Genomic DNA, 21,419 nt, shown 5'->3' with positions numbered 1-21,419 from the left:
GACCAGAAAATCATTTTTAATTCCTTAACACTAGAGCTAGAGATCAAAAAACAAATATACTGAAGAATCCAGAACTCTAGAATATTTACTTTCTCTCACACATTCAAAATGAATCACTGGAATGGCAAAAAGAAGTGAAAAGAAAGAAGATCCTAAATGACACTGAAAAATCTGCCTAGACATAGCGCTCTCTATCTCACAAGCTAGATCACAAAAAAAGGGGAACATACATATCTTAAAAAGGACAACCCCAACCACCTACGCCCAGGAAGTAGGAAAAAAAGTTAAATAAAAAGAAGAAAAATTTAGGGGTGCCTGTCTGGCTCAGTCGGTGAAGCATGCAACTCACAATCTCCAGGTCATGAGTTTGAGTCCCACATTGGGTATAGAGATTATAAATAAATTAACTTAAAAAAAAAAAAAAGGAAAAATTTAAAGATTGTCTTCTTATAAATTATGAAAAGGAGTTTGGTCCCTATACTTTCCCCAGACCTCACTGATGTGTTATACAAAAATCCTAGAATATCCATCTCAATACTCGCAAGACATAGTACCCTCCTCACATCTCCAAGACATTTACAAAATTTCAATTCTAAGGAAGCCACTTAAAACACTGGAGTACAACTAGATGCATGCATGTTTATCCCCTGAGCTAAAATTTGAGCTCCTGGAGTGAAGGAAATAAATTTAACTCATCTTTGTTTCCCCAACTGAAGACTACTTATTTACAGGCCTACAAAACATTATCACCTAACAAATATTTGCTTACAGAACAAATGATAACAGTCTCAACAAACAAAGCTTAAAAAATGTATAGATTTCTTACCCTTACCACAAGATTTAACTATATGTCCTATTTAAACAAATATGGAAAATCATGCAGTTCAACCTTCTCATAGCCAGGACACATGTTTGGGGTTTTTCTCTAAACTCTGAAGAGTATAGCATAATAAATACAACCTAATCTGGACCTAGTCTCCCAAAAAGAACACAAACACACATCTTACTGACCTCTAATACTCAACTGGAGCTCTTCCGTAAAGAATGTTTTAGGATCCTTATTTGAGATCTCAACAGTGGTCTCTGCATAAGTTGGATTTTCTGGCATAAGCCTGAACAGGTGATAGAGCAATTTATTCAAACTTTTTGTTTTTCGGAGGTACATTGAGTACAGTGCCCGAAGCTGGTGGAGAGTAAAGAATTTTTGTTATAAACCAAGTCAGTGAGAAGAACAAATCAAAGTACAATAGATGGTACAAGATATAAGAACACAATGAAAAAGGTATTAATTTGAAGACTTAGAATTACATGGAAGAGTACTACAAAATATATGCCACATTCTTACTTTCCGAACAAGTCATCTGATGGTACTGTTCCCTTTCTTCATAAACAGCAGTTTTCACTATCCTCTCATTATCAGACATATTCTAACATCGTTCTCAAACTATCTCCTTATTAATAAGTTCACCTCTGCTTTCTTTAAGAAAATCTACTCCCACAGATGATTTGCTCCCTCTCTTCCCAAGTTTTCCACATACCCCTTCTGCACCATAGTCCTTAATCTTACAATAGTCCTGCTTAAAACTAATCCTTTTATGGCTGACCTCACCCTGTATCAAACACTCCAGCATCCCTTTAGAAAAGAGAAGACAAACTAGTAGTCCAAAATGTCTTGGGGTCTTGTTTTGTAAAGGAGGATTTTACTCAAAAATATGGATTTCTGGGGCGCCTGGGCAGCTCAGTCAGGTAAGTGTCCAATTCTTGGCTTTGGCTCAAGTCATGATCTCATGGGTCATGGGACTGAGTCCTGCGTCAGGCTCCCACTCAGTGGGGAGTCTGAAGAATCTCTCCCTTTGCCCTCCGTTCATTCCCACAAGCACAAACACACACTCTCTCTCTCAAAAGAAATAAATAAATCTTTAAAAAAGTATATGGATTTCTGGTTATTTTTTTAAAAAATAGGAAAAGCTTGTAAAATAAGTCAGAGAAAGACAAATACCATATGATTTCAGTCATATGTGGAATTTAAGAAACAAAGGAAAAAAAAAGGAACAAACCAAAAAACAGACTCTCAACTATAGAGACAAACACTGATGGTTACCGGAGGGGAGGTAGGTGAGGGGTGGGTGAAACAGGTGACGGGGATTAGGGAGCACACCTGTTGTGACGAGCACTGGGTGCTGTACAGACTTAATGATCACTATACTGTACACCTACAACGAATACAATACTATACGTTAACTGTACAGGGGTTAAAATACAATTTTAAGACATAGGAAAGTCTGGCACCACTAGGTGCACTACAGGCATCTGTGTGCCTTAGAACTCATTCCTGAATAACCCAGTTTTTATATGTTCACATTTACTTTGCAACTCTTTAGTATATCTACAGGTTTTAAAATCATTCTTCCCACTAAAGCATATATCTCCTCTTGGTGTAAGACTCCATTTTCTAAACACTACAAATGCTCAAATACAAGTATCAAGTCACAGGATACAGAATTTATTTTTAAAATATGTTGCTCAAAGTACCTAACAATAGAGAGATCTGGAGGGCACTACCTTTGTGAGTAACTGAACTTACTATTACCAATAAAGGACATAGACATTCTATGCTTCCTGAGGTGACACACTGAGGATACATCACCACCATGCAGTAAGTACTCTTGCTGAAAATTAACCAGAAACTGATCATGAGGAAACAATCAGACAAATCCACATCCTAAGAGAGTCTGCAAAATAACTAACCTCAATGACAATAAAGAAAAGAAAAATAGGGAAATTATGGGTTAAAGAAAAATGACAAACATGATCCTTGATCAAATCCTCAATAGAGATGGAACAAAACCATAAAGGACATTATAGGGACAACCAAAAATATCTGAATACAAATTAGATATTGCATTAAAATTAAATTTGTGTATAATAACTATGCCAATGTATTTTTATAGAAACATGTCTTTGTTCTTAGGAGACACAAGTTTAAATACTTTCTGTAATGCATCATGAGTCTGCAACTTTCAAATAGATCAGCAGAAAAAAGTAAATACAGAGAAAACATGTACAAAGGTACCAACATTAGGATGCCTAGGTTGCTCAGTGGGTTGGGCATCCAATTTGGTTTCAGCTCAAGTCATGATCTCAGAGTCATGAGATCAAGCCCCATTTTAGGCTCCCTGCTCAGTATGCATGAGATTCTCTCTTCCCCTCCCTCTCCCTACTATGTGCTCTCTCTCTCTCCAAAAATAAATAAGTAAATCTTCAAAGGTAGTAACATTAAGTATCTGCGACTGTAGGAAAAGGGTACATGACTTTTCGTTGAATTATTCTCCCACCTCCTAAGTCTGAATTTAAAAGAAAAAAAGTTGGAAGTAGAATTTTTAAAAACTAATGATACATATCAATGGATTTTTTTGATAAAGGTTAGTATCCAAAATATACAAAGAACTTATAAAACTCAACACCCAAAAAACAAAAATAATCCAGTTGAAAAATGGGCAGAAGACATGAATAGACATTCTTCCAAAGAAGACATACAGATGGCTAACAGACACACAAAAAGATTATCAATATCACTCATCATCAGGGAAATGCAAATCAAAACTACAATGACATACCATCTCACACCTGTCAGAATGGCAAAAATCAAAAACACAAGAAACAAGCATTGGCAAAGACATGCAATAAAAAGGAACCCTCTTCTACTGCTGGTGGGAATGCAAACTGGTACAGCCATTCTGGAAAACAGTATGGAGGTTCCTCAAAAGAGATAATATAGAACTACCCTGGGATGACTAGCTGGTTCCGTCAGTAGAACACACAATCCCTGATCTAAGGGTTGTGAGTTCAAGCCCCATGTTGAGTGTAGAGCCTACTAAAAAACAGTAACATTAACAAAAAAACGTCAGGTAATCTTCAAAGAAAAATAGGTCTGTTGTGGGTGGCACAGATCAACTGACCTGCGGCACTGAAATAACTAAAGTTACTGTTGCATTCCATTAAAATAAATAAATAAGTAAAACTACCCTACGATCCAGCACTACTGGTGTTTACCCAAAAGATACAAATATATATAGATTTGAAGGGGTACATGTACCCTGATGCTTACAGCAGTACCATCAACAATAGCCAAATTATGGAAGGAGCCCAAATGTCCATCAACTGATGAATGGATAAAGAAGATGTGGCATATATATACAATGGGATATTACTCAGTCACCAAGAAGAATGAAATCTTGCCATTTGCAGCAACATAGATGAAGCTAGAGAGTATAATGCTAAGCAAAGTAAGTCAGAGAAAGATGAATACCATATGATCTCACTCAAATGTGGAATTTAAGAAACAAAACTGATGAACATAGGGGGAAAAGAAAGAGAGACAAACCATGAGAAGATTTTTTTTTCTTTGACAGAGAGAGAACATGAGCAGTGGGGAGGAACAAGGGGAAAGGGAGAATGTGGGGCTCGATCCTAGGATCCCGCGATCAAGACCTTAGCTGAAAGCAGACGCTTAACTGACTGAGCCACCCAGGCGCCCCAAGAAATTTTTTTTTTAAATGGGAAGCTACAGAATTATTTTATTATTTATTTTTAAATTATTTATTTGTTTGTTTGTTTGTTTATTTGAGAGAGAGCGCATGAGCAGGGCAGAGGGAGATGGATGAACAGACTCCCGAGTGAGGAGGGAGCCCAACGCAGGGCTCAATCCCTGGAGTCCAGGATCATGACCTGAGTGGAAGGCAGACGCTTAACTGACTGAGTCACCCAGGTACCCCAAGAAACTCTTAACTATAAAGAACAAACTGAGGGTTGCTAGAGCGGAGATGGGTGGGGTGATGGGCTAAACGGGTGCTAGGTATTAAGGAGGGCATTTGTGAGAGCACTGGGTTATATTTAAGTGATGAATCACTAAATTCTACTCTACTCCTGAAACTACTATTACACTGTAAGTTAACTAACTGGAATTTAAATAAAAACTTGAAAAAAAATCAACGGACTTTTAAAAACACATGTATATTACCCAGAAATCCCCTAGGCATCCAACACAAGAGAGAGAGAAAATATATGTCCACCCAAAAATCCATACACAATGTTCACAGTAGCTTTATTCACAACAACCAAAAAGTCAAAACAACCTAAATGTCCATCAATGGATAAATGAATAAACAAAATGTGGTACACTCATCATACGATGGAATATTATTCAGCCAAAAAAAGGAATGTAGTATGGATATATGCCATAACATGCATGAATTTGAAACCATTATGCTAAGTGAAATATGCCAGACACAGAAGACCACATATATGAAATGTCCACAAGAGGCAAATCCATAGAGTCAGAACACAGAATAGTGGCTACCAGGGGCTGGAGGGTCTGAAAGGAAATGGGAACTGACTGCAAATGGGTAAAGGTTTCTTTTTTTTCAGATGTTGAAAATGTTCTAAAATTAGAAAGTAGTGATATTTACACAATTCTGTGAATATGGCACAAACACCAAACAGTAGACTTTAAATACGTAAATTTGAGAGTATGTGAAAAGCATATTAGTAAAGCTATGAAACACGAAGCTCATGGCTTTGTTCCAATTCAATCTGATTCACTAGTAGGATTTGTTGATTTTCCTAAGAAAAAGGTTTTTAAAAGGCCCAAATTTAGGACCAATTACAGTGCTTTTTAAAAAATTCTGTTTGCAGGACGCCTGGGCACCTCAATCAGTTGAGCATCTGCCTTCGGCTCAGGACATGATCCCAGGGTCCTTGGATCAAGTCCTGCATTGGGCTCCCTGCTCAGTGCATGCCTGCCTCTCCCTCTGCTTGTGCTCTTTCTCTCTCTGAGAAATAAAAAAATAAGATCTTAAAAAAAAAAAATTCTGTTTGCTTTAGGATTTATCTAATTACGCTATTAACTGAGTTATTCTGGTTTAACTGTCACAGTTCAGTTCAAGTTCCAGGCTCACTAAATGCTGCTGTACTGTCCCCTTACCCCAATTCTGGAAAAAGTGATGCATGGACATTCTCTAAATTTCTGAATATAAGATGATAAAAACAAAACTCTTACACATGGAAGCCTCACTTTGCTGTAATTTTTTAGAGATCAACAATATTTTAAGAAACAAATATGAAAGCCCCAAAAGGATTACTTGAAATACATCACCAACAAATAAAACAAGCTCAAGTCACAAACATAAGTGGCTGGCCTAGATCATCGTTGCCTCTGTAATTTCATCTTCCCTTTAGATATATGAATGCAAAGATGCATTCGTGTTCATTTATTTGTACCAAGGTTTGAGTTATTAGCAACAACATAAGTTATAACTTAGGAATTCTGAAAAATCACATTGGAAATGAATGCCATATTTAATCACACCTTAAATGTAAGGTAATAGGGGCGCCTGGGTGGCTCAGTGGGTTAGGCCGCTGCCTTCGGCTCAGGTCATGATCTCAGGGTCCTGGGATCGAGCCCCGCATCGGGCTCTCTGCTCAGCAGGGAGCCTGCTTCCTCCTCTCTCTCTGCCTGCCTCTCTGCCTGCTTGTGATCTCTCTCTGTCAGATAAATAAATAAAATCTTTAAAAAAAAAAAAAAAAAGAGGGATCTCCCTTGATCCATCCCCCAAGTTCACAGCTTTCTCTAAGTCATCATGTCTTCTCAGGTTTCCATGACATGAAATGTTCAGGATACTTTAGAACTTTATCAATTATTTCTCATGTTTAAAAAAAAAAAAAAAAAAAAAGTAAGGTAATAAACCTTTATTGCATTAACCTGTCAAAAAAGCCACTGTTTATATTTAAAAAAACATCAGTTTATTTAACTGATTCAATCAACATTTAATTGGAACTTTCTAAGTGGGGATCTGCCTAAAGAATAAAAAGGAAAAAAAAGAAAAGAAAAGAAAACCTGGAAATTTTTCCAGCGTTCCAGCTTTCTTCCTAGACATTGAGGTCTTTCTTCCTAAACATGAGACAACAGAGACATCTAGTGGCTGCTAGAATAATTTGGGCAAAATAATAATAATTATTTTTTTAAGATTTTATTTATTTATTTGACAGAGATTACAAGTAGGCAGAGAGGTAGTCAGAGAGAGGAGGAAGCAGGCTCCCTGCTGAGCAGAGAGCCCAATGTGGGGCTCGATCCCAGGACCCTGGGATCATGACGTGAACTGAAGGCAGAGGCTTTAACCCACTGAGCCATCCAGGCGCCCCGCAAAATAATTATTTTAGGATTTTTTTTTTTTTTTAACCACTTGGAGATTAACAGTTTGAATTACATAGGTAGCATTTCACAAATCTGGCTCTAAACACTGATTCTCAAATAAGATAAATTCCCAATGATTTATTTTTTTTAAAAGATTATTTATTTATTTGACAGAGAGAGATCACAAGTAGGCAGAGAGAGGAGGAAGCAGGCTCCCTGCCGAGCAGAGAGCCCAATGCGGGGGGGTGGGGGGGGGGATACTAGGATCCTGGGATCATGACCTGAGCTTAAGGCAGAGGCTTTAACCCACTGAGCCACCCAGGCACCGCCCCCAATGATGTATTAACTGAAATCTCCACAGGGTCAGAAGTTGACCACAGTGCGGGGGAAAAAACCCAGCAAGATCCAAGTTCTTTGGAATTATTACTATGGTAATACAAAATTAAATTATATAAATCTTGTTTCCTGCAATAAAAGGACTTGGTAGCTGCATTCAGTTAGAAAAAAATGAACTCCAGCACATTCCAGAGATTACTTTTGCAAAAACCTGTGTCTGCGCATGTGCGTGTGGGGAAGGAGGAGAGGATAAGGAAGTTAAGGGACAGAAATAGCAGAATGTCTGAAGTTAGCCAGAAAAGATTAGATTAAAATGAGAGGCACTTCCCTTTTTTTTTTTTTTCAAAAAGAGGGGAAACAAAGGATTTAGAATAGTAACAGAAACACACAGAGGACAGAACTATCAAAAGTTATCACATATTTATTTACCTGAGATGAAGCAGCTTTGAAGAAAGTAAGTATTAATTTCCAGGTGAGGAGGTATCCCAGAACATAGCAGAAGTCTTCACTCAGTGGCTTAATAGTAACTATCTGTCCAACAGGAATACACCCCAAAACATTTTCTAGCAAGTCCTCCTGAGTGCTAAGAAGACACATCAACACTGCCGGTGGTGACCTATGAATCAATGATTAAACACCACAGTTTTCTTCATAACTTATTCCTTAAAAAACTAAAAGCATGTATAAACTTTAAGCATTTTAGAAAAATCTTTCTATTTTCCAAAAATCATTTTAAAACTCCCCCCTTACAGATTTAGTTTTAATGCTAACTCTGCTAAATTAAATATATTTAATTACAAATCCATTAACATATGTAAACATGAAACAAATTTCATATTCATAAATATGTAAAATATTTCAGTTATACATTTAAAATATATGTGAAAAATACTACAAACCTAAGCTCTAGCTGTTAGCACTTGAAGAAAAGACGCTTTTAGAAAACATATTTCAACCTCTGTTTTATGGATGGAAAAATAATCACACACTCAGAGAGGCTTAATGATTAATCTCAAGACCCTCAGCTAGTCAGGGGAATGACATGATATGGGGTCCTACCAGATCCCTATAAAAAGTAAAAAATAATAATAATAATAATGACTGTATGTCTTTTCAGGAAAGTAAATTCAATATTCATATTAACTTATGACAATGTAAGTAGATTTTCTTCTTTACTGAACTACTCTACTTATTAACACATTCAGATGAATTTAAGAGATTCTCCAAGTGAACTACTTGTGTGTATCCTGTCAAACTCTGACACTGTAGCTCAGTTCTTTCCTTTCACCTCTGCAGCACTTCTCTTGTGGCTTCCTTTTTCCCAGCCCATAAACTCAGGTCTTCAAGCTTCTGCCCTTGGATTTTTACCCTCAACACCACTATCCCAGTACCACCCCCTCTCTATTAAATACCAACAGTCATTGAATTTTACAAATACCAGTTCAGGTATCTCTCTATCTCCATGCTGCCCTTCATGCACTGTTACTGTTTCTAGAATAGTCTCCACCTCTGTGTGATTCTTCTATAATTTAAGATTCATACTATAGCCAGAATCAGCTGGCACTTTTCCTATCTTCTACCAAATAATGCCCCAAATCCCAGAAAATGTAATTTTTAAGGCCCTTCATTATCTTAGGTACCCACCCAGCTTTATTTTTCACTATACCTTCCCTACCTACTTTATACATCTTCATTCATTCATCCTTTCATTAAACAAATGAGCAGTATTCATGAGTCTGCATTAGGCCAGGGACCATTCTGAATGCTATGAATACAGTCGGGAACAAAAGACAAAAATTCCTGACTTTACAGAGCTTCTATTCCCATGGAGGAACATATAGACAATAAAATATATGTTAAGTGGCAACTACTTGACACTTCCTGTCACATCCTCAACATTCATGCCTTCACACATGGTATTCCCTTAATTTATAGTCTTCCCTGCCCTACTGAAGTGCTACCTAACTTGACAGATGCAGCATAAATGTCTCTTCCTGAAAAAAAAAGTCTTTTCTTCCGGTGCATGGAGTTGTGTTCCCCGAGCAGGCTATCTATCCTTTTCCATAGCACTTGCCACACACTGTCTTCTATTACAGAGTAATGTTGTCTATAGCAGATGATAAGCTCCTTATGAGTAAGAATAATTACTAAACACCATATTCTCCCCTCAGCATTTAATACTTTGCACAAAGTAGGTGCCAAATAGATATCTGAATTGACATACTCTTTCCACAGCTACCGTGTGGTCAATGAAAGTTCTGCTAAATAGTAGCAAACTGAAAATATGATTTAGGAACAATTGAGAGAAACTTTCTTTTTGGCTGGACTCTAACTTTCATTTTTATCTTACAGATGACTTTAAACGACCTATTAAATGAATATATACTCTAAATTAGAGCTTTTGTGTTTATCCATCTTTCGAAGTTATTGTAATGAGATAGATTATAAGAATTTAATAAAACAAATTCTTTAAAAAACTTACAAGGCTGGTTCTTCTTCTTCATCTCCATATGACTTTAGATTATCCTGATCATATTGTGGTAATTCAGGCATCAATCTGCAGTCAGAATAAATGTTATATTATATAACATTAAACTGTTCACATGCTTAAGAGCAGAAAGACCAATACTCACTTTGTAATCAGTATATTTTTAAATGATTGTCTCCTGAAATAATCACCTGTGTCCAGGACTATCTAAATGTAAACTGTGTATAGAGAACAGTGACCTAAATGATCCAAAATTTGGCATCCCTGTTACTAAAATGTATGGTTAAGTTTACTTTTTTTTTTAATGACCAAGTTAAATATATATTCTATATATATTTTTTTGAACCATCACAACATTGATTCAATTGGAAGAATTCTTACTTGTATAGCATATGGTAAACAGCAATTTGCACAGGTCGAGCTCTGTAGAGGAGTAATGGGGCCAATGTATTTAACAAAGTCTGGAGATATTCTGGTAAGTTTGTTTTTTGGCCAGCAACCAATCTTGAAGGGAGTTTTTGACTCAACAGCTGGTCCTTTGGGATATATGTTAATGTTTCACACATGGGCTTCAGCATTGCATTCTGAAAGGATGTTTCAGATTTATCTTCACTTTCTTCTGATAAAAAAAGGAAAGAAACATGCACATCCCAAAACAAAGTGAATAATAGAACTTGACTGATTCACGGTCAAATGTCATTTAAGAAAATGAAATAAAAAACTGACAAACATTAGACTTCTAGCTAGAAACCATTTAATGTAATCTTAAACAGTAGTCATAACTTCTATTACCTCATCCTTAAAAAGGAGAGAAGTCTGAGTTACAAATAATCTCTTCAGGTTATCTGAATTACTACCATTTTAACTTGCAAGACTTTGGATACTTTGCTAGTTTTCAATTTTTGTCAGAAGCATATAGGATGCTTCTCAGATGCCAAGCTTCCTCTCAGGTTTTTTACTTTACTGTTCTGTCCTATTTGACTTAAGCAGCCAAAGTTTTTGTTTTGAATTTTTCAACTAGTCATTTGCAATGAATTCCACTTCGATTCCCCCTTCACTTGCCTGTAGCAGTCACCAAAAGAGGTAAAAGCAAACTGTGGATGCCTTGGGAAAAAAATTCTTTCCATTCACTGATTAGATTTACAGGGAGATTGCCAATGGTATCCGGAGTTGCAGAATCAAAAAAAGCACTGAGCTCACAGGCCAAATCACAGCTGACACAGGCAAACAGTTGTACAAGTGGAACAGAATACAATGCCTGATTTTCACTTGTTGTCTGAAGAAATAAAAATGAAACACGTAAGCAGACATCTGCCAGAACACCACAAATCAAGGCAATAAAGAAAACCCTCTCAGTTCTCTAAATTTTAAATAAAAAGCAGTTGAAGTGTAGAACCTCAGGAGACATTTATACATTTTACATTAAAATAACTTTAAAAAAAATTAAATACTAAGAATTAGAATCAATCCATTTATTCTGAAATTCTATTTCTAAAACTATGAAAGAAAATATCAACTACCATTTACCAAGTGAAATATAGAAAAACATATTTATAATCTTCTCAGAAGCCCTACTAATTGGGCATTATTAAGTTATTTTAAAATAAGGACACTGGTGGCGTTTGGATGGCTTAGTCAGTTCAATGTTCAACTCTTAACTTGGGCTCAGGTCATGATTTCAGGGTCATGAGATTGAGCCTTGAGTCAGGCTCTGTGCTTGGCAGGGAGCCTGCTTGAGATTCTCTCCTCTTCTCCCTTTGCCCCTCTCCACCGCTCACACTCTCTCTAAGATAAATAAAATCTTTTAAAAAAATAAAAAATAAAATAAGGACACTGAGGTTCAAGTAGGTCAAGTCTGAACACCCTAAGCCACAGAGATAACAGCAAACAAAGCAGAGATTCAGACCAATTCAAACCCAATGGTCTGCTGCCATTAGAGCCCACAAATATTACACTTGCTTTGTGTCATAAAAAGAACACTGATTCCCTCTGAATTTGTTTAGTCTTCAATGTATTCCCGACACAGTACATTTTAATAATTAAGAGCCAAAAAGATTAAAAAACTGATCATGAAAGATAAGCCCTCCGATGGCTGTGCTAAAATATGATATTAAAATGAGCTAGTGGAGAGAACACTTTAATAGCAGAAGATTCAGTCACTGAATGACACTGGCAGACATCAAACCTCTATCACTTCATTATTCTATCAAATAGTAACTGGTGAGGAATACATCTATAAAGTGTTTCGATGTTTGCCAAAGAGCTAATTACAATAATTTCTTAAAAAGTAAGATCAGTAATTGGTTCTAGTATGCAGATATGCATGAAGGCCTAAGAGAGGTGATGATATATCGGGTTAATTTACCTCCAACCAAGCCAACATGGAGCACATGATGAAGTCCCATTCACTCTCTGCCAAAGGAGATGAGCAGTATTTCAGAAACAGGGAAAGGAACCGGATTATTTCTATATTTACACCTAGTATCTCTGGACTTACTTCTGACAGATTACTGTGGTAAGGACAAAAACAAAACATGGAAGAATCATATGGACATTCAATTAGAAATGATTTTATTTTAAATGTTATACACTTATAAAAGGCTGACTTAAATGTTTATTATCCTATTACTGTACAAAACTGTGACTATAAGGTACACAATCCAGATACACATTGTAATGGGGAGGGGGAGACCCAATATAAAATATCACCTACCAACTGAAAAGAAAAACATCTTCATGATCTTTCTTCCAGGATATCAGAATTTTTAATATACCATGTAGTAGCTCCCCATCATCTATGCTTCTGGTCTGCAGGCAAGAATTGAAAATGGCAAGATGTCCAAAACCTCCTAAAGTAAAATTCAAAATGAAAATTAAAATGCACACATATACACACCCACACCTATCTATACACACTGCCTTTAAACCAAAGTCTCGTCTTATAGATGCAGAAATTATTGCTTTCTGATAAAACAGGTTTTTGACAAAAAAAAAAAAAAAATAGGGATGATCATTCTCTTAGACCATACTAATGTTAAAGAGAAGGAGGATTCTTTTCTTTCGATATGAAATTTGAATGAGGAAAAGCAATTCTAGTGCAAATCATTAAGTATTATAATTACTATAAATGGGAAAATTCAAGAAAAATCAATCACTATATAGAATGGTAAGCTACCGGGGCGCCTGGGTGGCTCAGTGGGTTAAGCCGCTGCCTTCAGCTCAGGTCATGATCTCAGGGTCCTGGGATCGAGTCCCGCATCGGGCTCTCTGCTCGGCAGGGAGCCTGCTTCCCTCTCTCTCTCTCTCTCTCTCTGCCTGTCTCTCTGTCTACTTGTGATCTCTGTCAAATAAATAAATAAAATCTTAAAAAAAAAAAAAAAAAGAATGGTAAGCTACCAACTCATTTCTTATATCATATTGTTAAATTGTGTGCAACAGACTAAAAAAAAGGAAAGAAGGAAAGAAAGAAAGATAATGAAAAAAAAAAAAAAAAAAACCCAGGAAAAAAAAACCTGTATTGCTACTATAAAAAATAGTCTATTTTGAAATAAGTCAAAAACCTTCTCCAAAAATGTCCTGGTTAAGAATTCTAAAAAGGGCTTACATGAAAGAGTCAATAAATAAGTGTGTAAGCTCCACAGGGCAGAGACCCTGTCTCTGTACCAAGCACTTAACACAGGAAAGGGAGTGGCAGTGGGGGTGGGGGTGGGGTGAGTAAATGAAACTGTGCTTTAAACTAACCGTGCTGGGGTTTTTTTGTTTTGTTTTTTATTCTTGGTCTCTTTAGTATAGGATTCATTCAGTATACCCACCTCTCAAATAAAAACAAATATAACATACAAAAAACATAGCTAGAATATAAAGTTAAATAAAGATGGAAAACAATATATTGTTCCATAATTCATACATTCACTCAATAGGCATACTGTGTCTGGAAAGCTCTCATAGACTCACTGCTCTTATGAGTCCTTGATTCCTTCTTATGCTTCAAGGCTCAGCTTCAATATTGCCTCCACTCTGCAAAATCCCCACATGCATGAAGTACAGCCCTCTGCATTTCTCTGGTCTCAATTATCTTGTGCCTGTTGCCTTTACAGCACTAATGTTTGCCACTTATTTACTGTTATCTCCTCAAAAGAAAGTAAGCTCCAAGAAGGAACCTTGTTTGTTTTACTTATCACTAGGAGTATACCTCCTCCTAGTACAATCTCTAAGATACAGACATTTATTTTGACTGACTAAATGAGTATGAATAAATAATGAATACCAGATGCACTGCTAGATGCTGGGGAAAGATGAGCAAAATCAAGTCCCTGAAGGGACTCATCCAGTAGTACTAGCAGCCTTAAAAACAAATTACAATATAATGTGGCAAAGAATGGGGAGCCCAGAAAAGGAAACAACTATCTTCATCTAGGTTGAGTCAGAAGAGTGCCTGTGAGATCAAGCCCCGAGCTGGGCTCCACATTCATTGGGAGTGGGCTTGGCTATTCTCTCCCTCTGCCCCTTCCCCAACTTGCTCACTCTCTCGAATAAATGAATAAATCTTACAAAAGGAAGGAAGGAAGGGAGGGAAGATGGGAGGCACTTCCCAAACCTGCTGTCTGAACCAGGATTTACCAAAAGATAAACAAGTCTGCAAGAGTAGCAAAGGGGTATTCTAGCTAAGGCACAAAGTGGTAAAAAAGTATAGAAGAGGAGAGACATCGCTAAGATGGCGACATAAGTTGTTCTTAACTTTGCTCCCCCTCACAAGAAAGCAACTGACAACTATTCAAGAACAAGATATCACTGAGACTCCTATACGGGTGAGGCTGAAACACCCCCTATCATCATTTAGACCAAGACAGAATGCAATAGGAAGGTAAGAGAAGCAGCTATACGCTGACTACACTGTCCCTCCCCTGGACAGGGCAGCACCATGTGGAGAAGTCCCCTCTGAGCCTCTGGTTCCTTCAATAGGAAAAGAGAACCCAGGTGGGAAACCAGCATACACCCCCATTATTGTGAGTCACTTTGTGGGAGCTCCTACTCTGATCTTACAGCACTGTGATTTCTCGGAAATTTGCAGGGCTCAGCCACTGGGCATCTGACTTTGACAAAGAATGGATGAAGTGCTTTTAATAATCAGCACACGGATCTTGGAAAACCAAGTTCATACTTGCAGTGCCCAGTAATAATCTCAACCAGTGGCTTTGCTTATCTGGAGAACCTAGACTGGGGCACACTACTGACCGGTGAACACAGCACGGTGCAGATCTTCCTGATTCTGATCCTTACAGGAGGAGTTTGACAGCCCTAAAGCCCAGTTTACCCACTCCCAGGTAAGGAGCTGAGCCACTCCCCCATCCACACACACTGTGGAGCATCTTCCCGGCCTGTGAGACCAGAAGGGCTGGAGAAAATTCCTGAAAGCTGTGTGACCCCATAGCACTCATGCCAAGAGGCGGCTGAGCAGGTATAATCACTCCAGAGCAAAGTCAGTACCACACATTGGGGCTTCCCCTGCTTCACACAGGCAGAATGATTAATTCACAGACAAAGCTGAGGGTCACTCCCAGCCCCTGCCCTCCCACCTAGGCAAGGGAGCTGAGACATAGCCCCACACGTTGTGGAGAGTCTTCCAGGCCATCTGACCAGAAGGGCTAGCAAAAATTCCTGAAAGCTCTGCAGCACAACGGCACTACAACCAAGAGGCGGGCGGGCAGAGCTGATAGACTGCAGACCGAAGCTAGTGGCCCTCTTCAGTGAAGGAACTTGGGATGCAGTTCTACTTGAGTTTAGACAACAAAGAGCTTTACTGGTGTTAGACCTCCTTCTGCCACTGTGCCCAGGCAGGAAATCTAATTTGTAGCCCCACTCATCACCAAATACAACCTTTAGTCTGCCTGACCTGAGCACCTAACCAGAGCACACAGGAAGCTCCACAGTCCAACCAACAGCCCTGTGTCCGGTGGCTCTTGAATAGTGAGCACAACCCATGGCTTCCCCCATTTGCAGAGCATCACCTGACAAGGAAATTGTGCACACTCTTGCCAATTCTAGTCCCCAAACAATGAGCTGTACAGATTCTGGAATCCATCCTGCTTCCCTGCCAGGGCAGGGAAGCTAATTCGTAGACCGATCCACCAATGAATATAGTACCCAGTCCTATCTATCTAGTGAGTCCAACCAGAGAACCCAGGCAACTGCAGAACCAAGCTAGCAGCCTTATCCAATGTTAGCCTTCCCCCGCCACTCCACCCCACTTCCTCAGAGCTCATTTGCCCAAAAACAGACTGTAATAACAGGCCCTACTTGCACAAGAACATTACCAGAAGACACACCTAAAAACCCAAACTGAGCTGACCAGTAAAGAACTCTCTCTGCAAAACAAACCCATAAATTATTAACGTTTGGAAGAGAAGGACAATCAAACGTGCAGATACTAAAGTAAGGAATAAAGGATCACAAATAATCAGATAAATATGACATCATCAAAGGACAGTAAAACTCTAATAATTGATCCTAAAGACATGAAAATGTATAAATTGTCAGACAAAGAATTCAGAATAGTTCTCTTAAAGAAGTTTGGCAAACTACAAGAAAAGAAACTAAGCAAAATTAGGAACAATGCATGAACAAATTGAGAAGTTTGATAAAGAAACTGCAGCTATCAAAAAAAAAAAAACGGAAATCTTGGGAGTTGAAAAATACAGTAACTGAACTGAATTCAAACATTTCAAAAGTAGACTCAACCATACAGAAGAAATCAGAGACTTTGCGGATAGGACACTGGGGCAAAAAGATAAAAGAAAAAGAAAGCCTATAGGAATTTTGGCATGCAATGAAAAAAAAATTCACATTATGGTAATTCCAGGAGAAGAGAAAGGGACAGAAAGTATATTTAAAACAATCATGGTTGAAAACTTTCTGATCCTGTAGAGAAATGGACATCTAGATCCATAAGGATAATTACTTGGGAATAAACTGAATGTGAACAGGGGTACACTAAGTCATAATTAAACTGTCAAAAGTCAAAGACAAAGGAAGAATTTTAAGAGCAGCACAAGCGAAAATTTACATACATGGGAACCCCCATAAGAGTATCAGCGAATTTCTCAACAGAAACTCTTCAGACCAGGAGAGAATGGGATGACATATTTAAAATAATGAAAGAATTCTATACCTGGCAAAGCTGTCCTTCAGAAATGCAGGAGGGATAAAAATTTTCCTGGGCAAATAAAAGCTAAGGCAGTTCATTACCACCAGACCTACTTTACAAAAAATGCTAAAGGGAGTTTTTTGAGTGGAAATAAAAGAACACTAGTTAGCTACATAAAAATATAAAAAGGTAAAAATCTCATTGGTAATGGTAAATATATAGTCGTAGTTGGATTCTGCAATATGGTAACTGTGGTATATAACTCACAACTCTAGTTTAAAGTTTTTTAAAAATATAGTAAAATTAGGCATGCCTGGGAGGCTCAGTCAGTTAGGCCTCCGATTATTGATTTTGGCTCAGGTCATGAGCTCAGGGTCATGAGCCCCACATCAGGCTCTGTGTTGAGCATGGAACTTGCTTTAAGATTCTCTCTCCTGCTTTCCCTCTGCCCACACCCTGCCACTCATGGGCATGTGTGCATGCACTTTCTCTTCAAAAATAAATAGATAAAATATATACTGTCTTAATATAGTAAAAATAGAGGTTCCTGGGTGACTCAGTTGGGCATCTGACTCTTGATTTCAACTTGGGTCATGGTTTCATGGGTAGTGGGACTAAGCCCTGCATCAAGCTCTAAGCTCAGCGAAGAGTCTGCTCAGGATTCTCTCCCTTTGCTCTTCCCCCTATTTGTAATCTTACTCTAAAATAAAATTTAAAAATCTTTTAAAAAACTAGTAAAAATAACCATAACTAAAAAATTTGCTACTAATTATACAATATTTTTAAAATGTGAACTGCAACAACAATGGTAAATGAGGAATGACTCCAATTTAAAGTCATAAGCTGCATCAGCCCCTAACAAGAGAATCAGCTTATTCTTTGAAGCCAGCCATTGACTTTTTCCTCTATGGAAGTCTTAAATGGTATCCTTCAGTAGAAGGCTGTTTCATTTACATTGAAAACCTGTCATTAGTGTAGCCACTTTCATTAATTACCTTAGCTAGCTCTTCTGGATAACTTGCTACAGCTTATGTGTCAGGATTTACTGCTTCGCTTTGCACTGTTATATTACAGAGATGGCATCTTTCCTTAAACCTCATGAATCCACCTCTCCTAGCTTCAAACTTCTTTTCTGAAGCTTCTTCACGTCATTTAGCCTTCTTAGAACTGAAGAAAGTTAGGACCTACAGGGAATGTTGTAGCTGGCTTAACCTTCTATTGAAACCACTAAAACGTCCCATCAGCAGTATGGCTGTTTTGCTTCCCTATCATTTATGTGTTCAATGGAGAACAATTTTCATTTCCTTCAAGAACTTTTCCTTTGCACTCACATCTTAGCTGTTTGGCATGACGGGTCTACCTTTCAAAACTATCTTCACTTTCAACACTTTCAACACGACTTTCTCACTAAGCTTAATAATTTCTAGCCTTTGATTTAAAATGTGAGACATGTGACTGTTCCTTTCACTTGAACACACAGAGGCCACTATAGGGTTATTAATTGGCCTGGACTATGCAAGCCCAAGGAGAGGAAGACAGACAGGGGAATGGCCAGTTGATAGAATAGTCAGAACACACCACAACTTATTAAGTTAGCTATCTTACATGGGCATAGCCTATGGCACCCCAGAACAATTACAACAGTAATATCAATGATCACCGCTCACACATCACCAGAAAAAACACAGTAATAATGAAAAAGTTTGAAATATTTTAATTACAAAATATAAAAACCTGAAGTAAACAAGTGCTGTTGGAAAAATGGAGGTGACAAACTTGCTTGATGCAGGGTTGCCATAAACTTCCAATTTATAAAAAGAAAAAAAACACCGTATCTGCAAAGTATAATAAAGCAAAATGCAATAAAATGTGATGTGCCTTTACTTAGACAAAACAGACTTTAAAAATGGTAAAAAGCGACAAAGATGGTTATAATATGATGAAAGTTCAATATATCGAAAAGACATTATAATTGTAAATATTTATGCATTCAACATTGGAGCACCTAAATATGTAAAGCAAAAATGAACAGAGTTAAAAGGAGAAATAATAGTTGGAAATTTTATTCTGCACTTTCAACAATGAAGATAGCTTATCCAAAGAATCCATAAGTAAACAGTGGACTTAAACATACTATAGATCAAATGGACCTAACAGACATAAACAGAAGAAAAGACACCTATATCCTAACTAATATATATGTACTTACTTAATAACAAAATTCATCTTATATTTCTATGTTGATAATATTTAGAACATTTTTGCTTCCATTTTATCCAACAGCAGAATGCAGATTCCTCTCAAGCACACAAGGACCACTTCCTAAGATAAAACACAGACTAGACAACAAAACAATCAGCAAATTCAAAAAACCTGAAATCATATCAAGTACTTCCTCTGACCATAATGGCAAGAAACTAGAAATCAGTAACAAGTGAAAAATTAAAAATTCACAAGGAAATTAAACTACACTCCCCTAAGCAACCAATGGATCAAAGAAGAAAATAAAGGGGAACTAAAACATTTTTGATATAAACAAAAATGGAAACACAATATACCAGAACTTGCGGGATGCAGCAAATGCAGTTCTAACAGGGAAGTTCACAGTAATAAATGCCTACACTAAGAAGCAAAAAAGATCTCCAAATATACTACCTAACTATGCCTTAAGGAACTAGCAAAAGAATAAAGTGAGCCTAAAGTCAGCAGAAGAAAGAAAAAAACAAAGATTAGAGCAGAAATAAATGAAACAAGAGAATAGAAAAATTATTAAAAAAAAAAGATTAAACAAAGAGTTGGTTTTTGAACAAAAATGATAAATCCTTATCTAGACTAACCAGGGGAATAAAAAAAGAGAAAGGACTCCTATCAACAAAACTAAAAACGAAAAAGGAGAAATTACAACTGGTATCACCTGGTAATTCAAAAGATTGTAAGAGGCTACTGTTGAACAACTATATGCCAACAAACTGGACAACCTCGGAGAAGCAGAAAAACTCTTGGAAACATACAATTTGCCAAGATTGACTCAGGAAGAAACAAAATCTGAATAGACCAATTACTAATAAGGAAACTGAATCACCAATGAAAAATCTAATGAAGAAAACCCAGAGCCAGATGGCTTGACTGGTAAATTTCACCAAATATTTAAAGAAGAACCAACATTAATCTTTCTTAAACTCTTCCAAAAAATTGAAGGGGAGGGAATACTCCCAAACTGCTTTCACAAGGCCAGCATTATCCTGATACCAAAACTAGAAAAAGAGACTACTAGAAAAGAAAACTACAGGCAAATGCCCTAATGAATATAGATGAAAAACTCAGTAAGATACTAGCAAACTGATTACAGCAGCACATTAAAAGGATCATTCACCATGACCAAGGGGGATTTATCCCTGGAATGCAAAGATGGTTCAATAAATGCAAATCAATGTGATGCATCACATTAATAAAATGAAAGAAAGGAATCATATGATCATCTCAGTACACACAGAGAAAAGCATCTGACAAAATTCAACATCCATTCATAATGAAAAATTTTAACAGATTAGGTATAGAAATAACATAGCACACTATAACAAAGTCCATAAATCACAAGCCTACAGCTAACATCATAGTCAACGCTGAGAGGCTGAAAGCTTTTCCTCTAAGATTAGGAACAAGACAACGATGCCTGCTCTTATCATTCCTGTTCAACACAGTACTAGAAGTCCTACCTAAAACAACCAGGCAAGAAATAAAATGTACCAGAAATGGAAACGAGGAAAGAAAATTGTCTCTTTTCAGATGACCTGATATAATATGAAGAAAAATCCTAAAGACTCAAGCAAAAAAGTATAAATCAGGGAATTCAGTCAAGTTGCAGGATACAAAATGAACATACAAAAACCAGTACCATTTCTATACAACAGCAACAAATATTCTAGGAAAAAAAAAAAAAGAAAGAAAGAAAGAAAGAAATCCATCCCATTTACAATGGCATTAAAAAAAAACCTTAGGAATAAATTTAAGAAAATGAAAATCTCTACATTGGAAACTACAAGACATTAATGAAAGACATCAAAGACACAAATAAGACACAAATAAGTAAAAAGGTATTCCATGTCACGGATTAGAAGAATTAATATTGCTAAAAATATCGATACTACCAAAAGCCATCCATAGATTCAATGAAATCCCTATGTGAAATTCCACTGGCATTTTTTACAGAAGCAGAGAAAACACTCTTAAAATGTATACAGAACCATGAAAGACCCTGA

General features: G+C 37.1%; 1 protein-coding gene across 2 annotated transcripts in view; it reads right to left on the bottom strand.

Annotated features, from left to right (window-relative positions):
* The window catches only part of LTN1 (listerin E3 ubiquitin protein ligase 1), a 69,208-nt gene that overhangs the window by 6,009 nt on the left and 41,780 nt on the right, over positions 1–21,419 (bottom strand). The window contains exons 20-26 of one of the 2 annotated variants that reach the window (XM_047721437.1): positions 12,730–12,865; positions 12,382–12,526; positions 11,079–11,292; positions 10,398–10,635; positions 10,011–10,085; positions 7,958–8,144; positions 1,012–1,183 (exon numbers count right to left, since the gene is read on the bottom strand). In XM_047721437.1, coding sequence (XP_047577393.1) covers positions 1,012–1,183; positions 7,958–8,144; positions 10,011–10,085; positions 10,398–10,635; positions 11,079–11,292; positions 12,382–12,526; positions 12,730–12,865 — 1,167 coding nt within the window. The remainder of the gene's footprint in view (positions 1–1,011; positions 1,184–7,957; positions 8,145–10,010; positions 10,086–10,397; positions 10,636–11,078; positions 11,293–12,381; positions 12,527–12,729; positions 12,866–21,419) is intronic. The other variant, XM_047721429.1, reaches the window with a different exon arrangement.

This window comes from Lutra lutra, chromosome 1 (genome assembly GCF_902655055.1).
Source record: "Lutra lutra chromosome 1, mLutLut1.2, whole genome shotgun sequence".
NCBI lineage: Eukaryota > Metazoa > Chordata > Mammalia > Carnivora > Mustelidae > Lutra > Lutra lutra.
This window is presented reverse-complemented; position numbering and strand designations above follow the sequence as displayed.